This window comes from Aythya ferina (genome assembly GCF_964211825.1).
Source record: "Aythya ferina genome assembly, chromosome: 1".
Lineage (NCBI taxonomy): Eukaryota > Metazoa > Chordata > Aves > Anseriformes > Anatidae > Aythya > Aythya ferina.
Genome location: NC_140296.1, coordinates 68,867,982 through 68,878,061, shown reverse-complemented (window position 1 = coordinate 68,878,061; position 10,080 = coordinate 68,867,982). Strand labels below are relative to the sequence as shown.

Below are 10,080 nucleotides of genomic sequence, written 5' to 3'. Positions count from 1 at the left end.
ATAGTGTACTCTTCCGTATTTTGCTTCTACACAAACGGTTCAAAATTTTAAAGTCGTGTTGTCAGTCATACACCCAAACAACCTTGCACAGTATTACATGTTCCCCCCTCCCCTGCCAGGTAGATCAAGCCCTGCAGGCAAGACCAGACAAGTAAATAATGCTAACATGTAAAACTAACTTGTAAATGCATTACTTTTTGGCAGGTTTTTTGGCACTTTGTGGGGCTTAACTGCGCTTCAGTGAGAAGAATGGCTTCAGTGAGAAGAATGTCTTCTGGTGTGAACTGAAATTATAAATTATACCTCTATGCCACAATGTGTTTGTTTTTGTTTTTGTTTTTTTCTTCCTTGGGGGACTTTGGGAGCAGGGGCAAAATTTCTTGTGGACAGCTGCAGGAGTTGCAAAATAATAATAAACTTTAGGTGAAGGAAAACTTCCTTCTCTATTGTGGTTGTTTCTGTTTCCTTTTCCATACAGTCTTAAAATGAAGGTCCCATTTTCTGGCCTTCGGCAGAGCGTAAGCATGCCGGAACACTTCACATTACATAGATCATATTTGTCTGCACTGAGAATATCATACCTATAGTCTGCTGCCGGCTGCAAAGTAGCCTATGCCTCAGGTACTGTTTCCTGCCTTTGTAACTTTTGTTACTACATCCTCGTAAGTCTTCAAAAGGGAAATGGAGTTACCCTGTTCAGAAAAAATCCACCACCCAGAAGAAACTTTGGTGGTTTTCAGGGCCTGAATTCTCACTGAAACCAAAGGCGGGTATAGAATCATAGATTATCCCGAGTTGGAAGGGCCCCATAAGGATCATCGAGTCCAACTCCTGGCACCACACAGGTGTACCCAAAAATTCAGACCGCGTGACCAAGTGCGCAGTCCAAATGCTTCTTAAACGCCGACAGGCTTAGTGCAGCGACTACTTCCCTGAGGAGCCTGTTCCAGTGTGCGACCACCCTCTCGGTGAAGAACCTCTTCCTGATGTCTAGCCTCAACCTCCCCTGCCTCAGGCTGACACCATTGCCGTGGGTCCTATCAGTGGTGACTGAAGAGAATAGATCGGTACCTGCCCCTCCACTCCCCCTCGCGAGGAAGCTGTAGACTGCGATGAGGCCTCCCCTCAGCCGCCTCTTTTCCAGGCTGAACAGGCCCAGTGAGCTCAGCCGCTCCTCATACGACTTCCCCTCTGGGCCCTTCGCCATCTTTGTAGCCCAATATCTTACTGACTTGAAGAAAGAGGCTTTAATCTATCCTGCTTTGTATACTAGCAACCACCCCTCACCGAGCATGCGCTCTGAATTTCTCGGAGCCTATTACTTTAAACGGAGACGGGAGAACTTTTCACCAATCATAACTAAGATATGCTTGACTAGAGCCACTCAAGCTCCACCCAAAAGAGAGAAAATAATATAAATTGGCCTAAGAGAGAGGGGATGTTAGGGGAGATACCACCCCGAGGGAATACAACATCCTTAGGACCTCCTGACTCCTGGGACCAGTCGACGGGCTGAGACTCTCTCTCTCCCTCCCCCTCCACACACACCCTCCCCCCCCCCCACCCCCCATATTGGGATGCCTTTGGGTGAGATTTGAACACTTGGTTATTGTTATAAATGAGGTCTCAACTCAATCTGAAGTTTGTAATATTTATAAAACAAATATTTCTAAAAGCTATAAAAGGCATAAAAGGCAAGTAAACAGCGCTGGGTGTGCGGGGAGTCTACGCTCCACCAACACTCACACACAAACATCTAACATTCTAAATATACAGAACATTGCTTTACATACTAAACGCAAGTATGCCTCTACATACGTACAATCGGGAAAGGTAGCAAACAATCCTCTAAGTTCCGTAACTTAATAAAAATCGAGGACGCCTATACATGTGCACGATCAGAAAAGGTAACAAACAATCCTTTAAGTTCCGTGACTTAACAGTCTCCATTCTCCATTCCTTTTGAGTGATGTGTCTCACTTTAAGTTGTCAAGCAACTCGGTCTTCAGGTCTTATGTATCCCGTTCTTCCCAGATCGAAGAAAAGCATATCCATCTCCTTGTGAAGGCCAATAGGCCTGGGTCAAAAGGCACGTTCAGGTCAGCAGGGGGCGTAAGAGCAAAAGCCTTCGATGGCTGTAACAGCAGAGGGGCCCGTGGCGTAGCAGTCGGATCAGTAAAGGAGCCCGCAGCTCCCTCACTATCTGGCAAGCCACACGTTTGTGATTGTGGCTCCACATGGCTCTTTAAGGCCTCAGAGGCTGCTCGCCAGGTGCCGATAAATCCCACTGCAACCTTGTCATTTTTAGTTGCAGAGTGCCACACCTTGACCTCAGTTTGGTCCCATATTTGAGGCTCATAAACTGTCCAATTGTTAATAAGGAGAATAAGCGGTAAGGTTACCAGGACGGTCTTTGTTCCTAAGGACGAACGATTCCCCATAACGCGCAACTGCTTACCAGCGAGAGGCAGTTGTGTGCACAGGTCCGCTTCTCTCAGCTCGAGCTTCTCTCCAGCTCCAGTGCGCCTATTTCCAGCGACTTTCTGTACGAGCTTCTCTGAGCAGTTTGCTGAGTTTGGCCGAACCTATCTTCATGAGGCAATCAAAGTGCCTGTTCCTGTCCTGGTCTCCATTCTGCCAGCCTGTTGCTCTTCCCTTCTTTTTCCGGCTTCTTTATTGATGTAACTTCATCGTGTTGCCTTTTTTTTTTTTTTATCTTGAGGGCAGGCTCCCCTCTTATAGCCTTCTCTCCACAGCAGTTCTTTTCAAAACAACTTTTCATTGCTCAAACGACTTTGAATGTAAGGACAACAGCAAACACCCAGAAACATCCACGCCTTAAGTGGAGAACAAGAAACCAACCGGAGACTGCATGGAGTCTCCTGAATCACCCTTCTTTGTTCCCTCTAAACTCTTTTGTATTCCTGATGGCCTCGTCGTTAAGAGTCTAATGTTATCTCAACCACGGGGCTTTCCAACGCCCATGGCCACATTCCCAAATTTCCCCTTCTTTATTAATATCAACCATTTTCTCGACACGAATTACCACTCCATATATAACAGTTATAAATCTTTCTAGCGCATTAATTTCTAGGCTGCGCACCTGTAACACCTGTGTGTTTCGTGCATGCTAGCTTGCTTTTGCAGACAGGCACTACCGCCGGCAATCCAAAGAACCTGGTTATCTGCTGCTGTAATAAATCACGCTTGATTGCATTGTCATAGCTCTCATTAAGTGCAACTAGGGTAAGGGTGGTTATACGTTATTGGTGAATCTGTGAGCGTGATAGTTCAGTGTTCTGAATCCGAGCAGACCCCAGACGGTTAACACGTTATTGGTGAATATCCGACCGGACCCCAGACGGTTAACGCGTTATTGGTGTATCCGACAGGTTCCGTACCCTGAATCCGACCGGTCCCATAACGGTTAATCAGCTACACCCCTTAATGCGACGCTAACCAAGGAGCACGAAAGAGATGCACGTCCTTGCCTCTGGAGAGGAGGTTCCTTGCGCAGCCAGTGCAAGGAACACAAAACTCAGTTGCGCCAGACTAACATGTGGTTGTATCTGAGCTTGGAGACTGCAACCCTCTTCAGACTTCCAGATCTAGAGGAACACTTTGGCTGCAGCCTAAAAGCCACGTGTACAGGAGCTCCCCCAGGCCAGCCAATCTTCTTCCCATCATCTGCCAGGAAATGTAGGCATGTAACCAAATCAAAGCCCGAACCTTCGGCCCAGTCCTTGACCTGAATAGTGAGTGACGATCCAGATCCTGGCATTCATACGTGATAGCTTATAGGCAGCGGAAGTAAACAGTGTAGTCAGAGGTCACGGGGCTAGATTTTGAAAAGTCCTGCATAAGGAAGACATCTCAGAAAAGCAGATTTAAATACCATTAATGCCAAGAAAAGTAATTCTGATTGCTATATTCTTTATCTGTCATGACTAGACAGATGAAAATCTATGAGAGCAATTTTGCCTTTAAGGTCATTTTCTTTTTTCTTTGATGTCTTTTCTTTCGTTTGTTTGTTTATCTATCTATCTATCTATCTATCTATCTCTCTATCTATCTATTTATTTATTTAAACCGGCTCTGGACTACTTGTCCTCACAGAATGACTAACAGAAATATGACCCTTGTGCACTTTTTGTAGTTAATTCATTAGGTCAGCTCTAACCACTAAGCCCCTTGTCAGGTTATTTCTATTAGTGACAAGGAGCAATTGAGCTTAAAAGACTGAAGCCAGGTAGATGAGCCTATTCCAGGAGGTCTCTTGGCTCCACCCTTGTGAAGTGAAACCTGCCAGGTGTGGATCATTTGACTTTTGCTATATAGGAAGCCTGAGGACTTGTGGGGAATTGCCTTCCCGGTGGGGAGTTTGAGGCTCAGGTTCTCTAGGGTGCTTTTCTGCTGTTGTGGTGAAGCGGATTCCGTGTTCCCCGGTGGGCTGCTTTTTCTTCACGTTTTCTTCCCATCTCTGAGAAATAGTTTTAGTGACTCTATGAGCTAGCTACGTTGTTGGTGCCCTCTCAGTACGGTGAGACCCTGGTGGTGCGAAGTCACTGTGAAGCAGTGTGGAAGTGACTCAAGTTCAGGAGCTGGCAGGTAAGTGTTCCTGGGTTCTACAGTTCTTTAATGTTGAGGAGTTTGAGTACTTCCTTCACCTTGTCTGTTTTCAGTGAAATTACTTCCGTGGCTTCTAAGCTCCCTTTCCAGCCATTCCAAATATAATGATAATGAAAGCTAAAAAGAAAGCCCCACCAACACAGAAGCTCAAGTGCTTACAGGTAAGCCTGACTTTGAAGAACGTTCTTAACTATTCGTTAGGATTCGACAACAGGCAGTGTGGAAAAAGGTGCCTTAATGTGCACTCAAGTCATGCCTTGCGGTGAGTAGAAACCGATGGGGAAGGTACTGGTGGAGTTATCGTAACTTTCACTAAGTGGAAGTTGCGAGACTGTGCTGTTGCTAAAAGAAATGCTGCTTTCACAACACATAAGTCAAAAGCAGTAGGAAGAAAGCCTCTCCTGTTCCCTACAGGCCTGCGCCTCGGCTGTGGAGAAAGATTTGGAATAGGTCCACCAGTGCGGACAGAACATCTTCCTCCCAAGCTGTACAAAGCAGTGTCTGAGGTATTGGGGAAAGCGTCCTTCTGTGAAAGGAAGAGAGCAGAGCGGGACCAAGGCCGGTGCCCCGCTGTGGTTTCAGGAGCGTGACCATGCAGAGGATGTGAGAGTAAAGGATGGAAAATGGAAGCTGCCGATCAAGGCATGGGTACCTGAGTTGTAAATAAAAACAATGGGGGGGAAAGGGGTCCTGTGAGAATCGTGCCAGATCTGGTCCCCAGGTCTGGTCCCCAGGAAAACCGCGCTCTCAAGGCACTGTGACTTAGCACGCAACACATTACTGCAAAAGTTTTGGCAGCAATTTGACTTGTCAAATTTGGCAGCAATTTGACTTGTGGGCAGCAATTTGACTTGTGAAATTATCTCTATTACTCTCTATTTAATCATGCAGCAATCTAATATTTGCTAATTCATTCACAAAGTTATGTGAAATGCAACGATGATGCAACATTAATCTAAGAATATTCTTCAGCTGAGAAAGCCATCTAAAAAGAAAAGAATCAAATTGCAGAGGAGGTAATTAAGGAAAATAAAAGTCCTAAGATGTTAGTGCTTCATCAAAACAGAAGGATATCCTAGTAGTCTAACTCAGTTTTAAATGTGCCATGTACATGGAACAAAGCAAAACAAAACAAAATGGTCTGTGATTAGACTGGCTACCATAAAAGCTGGAATTCACTGAATATAGACAGACCACTGGGTACAATATATACACCAATACAGACAGGTGTATATGTACAATACAATGTACACCTGTATATGTTGTAACTTGACTGGAGAAAAGTCAGACTTGTTAGCATCACTGATAAGCAGCAGCCTTGGGCAAAGGTGAACTGAGCAGCATGTTGTTGCTTATCTCTTATACAGACTTGGTGGATGGAGATCCGCAAGCTTAGTAGGAGAGGTCACTGAAGGAGGGAGTCTCATGTTGGTGGGATGGCCCTGTTTTGGTGGCAGAACAGAATCTGGAAGGCCACAGTGCCCAAGTGAAACCTTCTGCTTCATTATGTGTAAAATGAATACTCAAGTTAACACCCCTGAATGTGATAATGGGCTTAAAGTACATGCTAAACATGTATGACTATAGTACTCAACTCTTCATCCAAATCATATTAAACATCACCCCACGGAGGGAATGGATAATAATAGGATATAAAAGAGTGTTAGGAGTTAGTAGAAAGAAAAAAGAAGAAATTTGTGTTAGGGAAAAATAAAAATAAATAAGTAAAAATTAAGAAGAAGAACTTGTGGGGATAAAAATAAATAAATAAATAAAATTGGAAATCTAGAAAAGGCAGTTGATGAGCTGTGCTTCTTCTCCTCCACCAAGACAGGGACCCCCTCTCAGTAAGCTCTGCACCTTCACCCTAAACACGCTACGTCCCCCCTGCCTTGTACTGCTTAAAATGTCATGCCTGGCAAAGTGAATACCACGTTACATTTGTTAGACAGAGAATCTTCTAATTTTGATACTGTTCAGCAGCACAGCTGCACCTCTGACACTGTTTCTTTTTCATACCTCCAAAGTAAGCCTGCAAAATCATAAATATTTTAGCATTCACTAGTCAGTTTATTTCTGATTCAAGAAATAACATTTCACAGTTGTAGGTGCTATCGTATCATTATTGTAGCCTCCTTTGCTCTACGCAGTGGTGCTGAGGCTGTCCCTCCAATCCTTGTTGCTCTGGGTCATCAGCAATAATTCTGATGGTGCTGCTTTTACCGGGCTCTGGAGACTTTTCTACAGCAGGACAGTGCAAGCAGCAGGGATGCTCTGGTGAACTGAGAGGTGAAACACTTGGTGACAGCAGAGCTTGACACTTTGATGAACACCAGGATGACGAAACAGAGGAAGAAGCTAAGGGAGAGGAGGTACTCTTTAGTGAGAGAGAATAGCAACCTTCCTTGAGCGCAGATATAACAGTTCCACACCTCCACACACACACTGAAATTTATCATGGAACAAGTGACTTCATGACCACGGTCATAGAGCAGTAGTTTTGTGTAACTAGGCTGCTTTTTTTTTTTTTTTTTTTTTTTTTTTTCATCCTCCCAAGATCAAACCAGTCTGCTGTTTAAGTATTATAATTCTCTAAGCCTGTAGCTGAGGTATTCACATGCCAGCCTCTGGTCTCTTTCTCAGGAATCATCTCCGAGCCACTGCTCGGGGACAGGACACTGGGCTACACGAACCCAATATGACCATGATCAGCTTCTCTGGTTTGCTATTAATAATACTGTGTGGCTGAAAAGTCACTTGTTACAATCATACTTAATGTGACCACTGACCACTAAGCACTCTCACGGCACAAACACTATAATCATAATGAAAGAATGGCAGGAGATCAGAAGCAGGAGGAAAAATGAAAGAGAAAACAACAACAACAACAAACAGGGAAAATAAACAAATGTAAATAAATAAACCAAGCTGTATACTCTATTTTGCTTCACATAGTTCTTTATGGTCTGTTTGGGTTTGGGGGCGGGCATTATTGGGTTTTAAATGATCATATAAGAAACATCTATATAGTGGAAAACAAAACTGTAGGAGGTGGCTGAAGAACAAAGACGTGGTATAGAGGGTGGGAAGAAACAACACAGACAGATTACATGGGGAGTATGAGGTGTGAGTATGGTTAGTTTTAGAAATGTCAATCACTCCTGGAAACCACTGAAAAATCTAAAGCTGAAGGCTTAAAAATCAGAAGTGTGCCTTTGAAAATTATCTTATACATGCACAACATCAGCATTTAGATACATGAAAGGCATGTTTTGGTTCTCCTTGGGCAACTTGAAGTTCACCTGTGTAAGGTTCAGGAAATTTCTGGATTATATCCTAAAAGCTGAAGGTGTCTGCCTGTACTCTGCAGTAGAAAAACATTGGACTAAAATACTGAAAGCTACTGCAGCCATACTGCTACCTTGAATAATACGAAAGATGTGCTGTTAAATGAGTATTCTCCATCACATGTGATTCACAAATCATTTATTTTCCTTACCCAATGCACATTCTCCCCATGTACCTTATAAGGATGTTAAAATAAGCCATTCTGGTCTTGCTGGAAAAAATTGCTTTTTCTCTTCTCCCTCTACTACCCCAACACATGCCTACACTGGTGGAACTGCACCTTCTTCCCTTGCACATCTGTTTCCATTATGTTTCTTTCTTTATGGCAGCACAGATGACTCTCACTTTAACACACTTTCCTCTTTAGATGAACGGACAACCCTGACAAGGAGAGAGTCATTTGGGACAAGCTGTAACGTGCTATCAATAGAAAAGCAAGAGCTAAATCTGGAGGCTGTTGGGGAGCCCTTGACAACACACAGCTGCTCCAAGTAACAGATGCAAGCATAGCTGAATTGACATCAACTGCTTATTAAACAAGCCATGACCAACAGATGGGAACACTGCCTTATAATGACAGCCTTCTCCAAATGTTGAATGAACTATCTGGAAAATGAGACTGGGAAACAAGTGGGTGCTAAAAATGTGAAATCCCGCTGTGGGAAATCCAGCCAATCCCCTAGGCTGCCAGGTGCCACAGCTGTTAAACACATGAACCCAATTCAACTAACTACGATTTGCTGCAGAAAAGGATAGAAAATTATCATTTTCAAAGGTGTCCCACCTACCCCGTATTGGCAGTTACTGTAATCATCAGTGTATCTGCTTCAAGTCACACCTCAATATAAATTAAAAAGAAAGTTTGGGCTCTGTTAGCTATGATTTGCTGCAACATCAGGCACTGCAATCTACTACAGTGTATACCACCTGTACTCCACTCAGAACTGTTTTCTGATCTTATTTTTTTATATTTTAACTAGATAACCACTTTGGAAAAATCAACCTGGAAACATATGAAAAGAACATTTATTTTAGGCATTAAAGAACAGAGAGGAGACTAGAAAGGCAAAGAAAATAATTTTTCAATGGAAACAAATGCATTTTCTTAAAGTGTCTATAAAAACAATCATTACAATAACCAATGAGAAAATAAAGATTTATGATCTTGTTCAATCAGATAGCTTTATTAGATTTACTAAGACGAAGATTCCTTGGCTCACTAAAAATTAGCAGGAATTTTCCAGGACTTCATTGACTCTCTTATAAACTTGCAGAAGTAGCTAACAAAATAAGAGCAGCAGGCATGCATATAAAAAAAATGATGCATTAAATATAATAGTTCTGGAATAAATAAGACTAAAATACACATCCACACTTCAATTAAGCCAATATACACTAAATAACTAATACAACTACTTAAGCTTCATTCATTTCTGTTAATGTTGTTTCCCTGAGTGGGAACAATAGGAGAGGGATGTTGATTCCTCCTAACAATGAGAAATATTTTAGCACAGCACAAACCAAAGCACAGACACTCCAAAATACTCCATTAATCACTCAGTACCCACATCCCTGTGGAAATATAAGGCTTCATGGAAATAAAAGGCTTCATCAACCACCTATACGAGAACAGTGTTGCTGAATTCACATTATCTTTTTGAGCAGAAAAATCCACCTGTATATTGGGCAATTCTCATTAAAGTTCAGGAGAACTTAATTCCTCATGGAACAGTAAAGAAATGTACACGTACAGTCAGCAGAACCATTTGTAGAAAGTAGGAAGACATGCTGATTAACTCATGGAGGCATTACAAAACGCAATCCAAAGATAATTAAAACACACACATAGTTAAAAGAAATGTTTGTTATCAGGGATTCAATTGCACATTTGGTGTAGTTTACAAAGTTATATATACAAAATGCTATGAAATCATTAGCATAGTTTGAAAATGGAACAAATATCTATACCCAAAGAGGATAAATACACAATCACATATGGAGATTATATAAGGAGGTACCTGACAAAACCCTGTGATGATGACCATATAGTCTTACTTAATATCTTTACCAGCTCTTTGACTTTCCTTTTCCTAATAAGACACA

General features: G+C 42.5%; 1 protein-coding gene across 1 annotated transcript in view; it reads right to left on the bottom strand.

The window, feature by feature from the left end:
• Positions 1-6,678: 6,678 nt before the first annotated feature.
• The window catches only part of VWA3B (von Willebrand factor A domain containing 3B), a 70,584-nt gene continuing 67,182 nt past the window's right edge, over positions 6,679-10,080 (bottom strand). Inside the window, exon 29 of the mRNA XM_084536055.1 lies at positions 6,679-6,987. Coding sequence (XP_084392181.1) covers positions 6,752-6,987 — 236 coding nt within the window. The 3' untranslated portion in view covers positions 6,679-6,751. The remainder of the gene's footprint in view (positions 6,988-10,080) is intronic.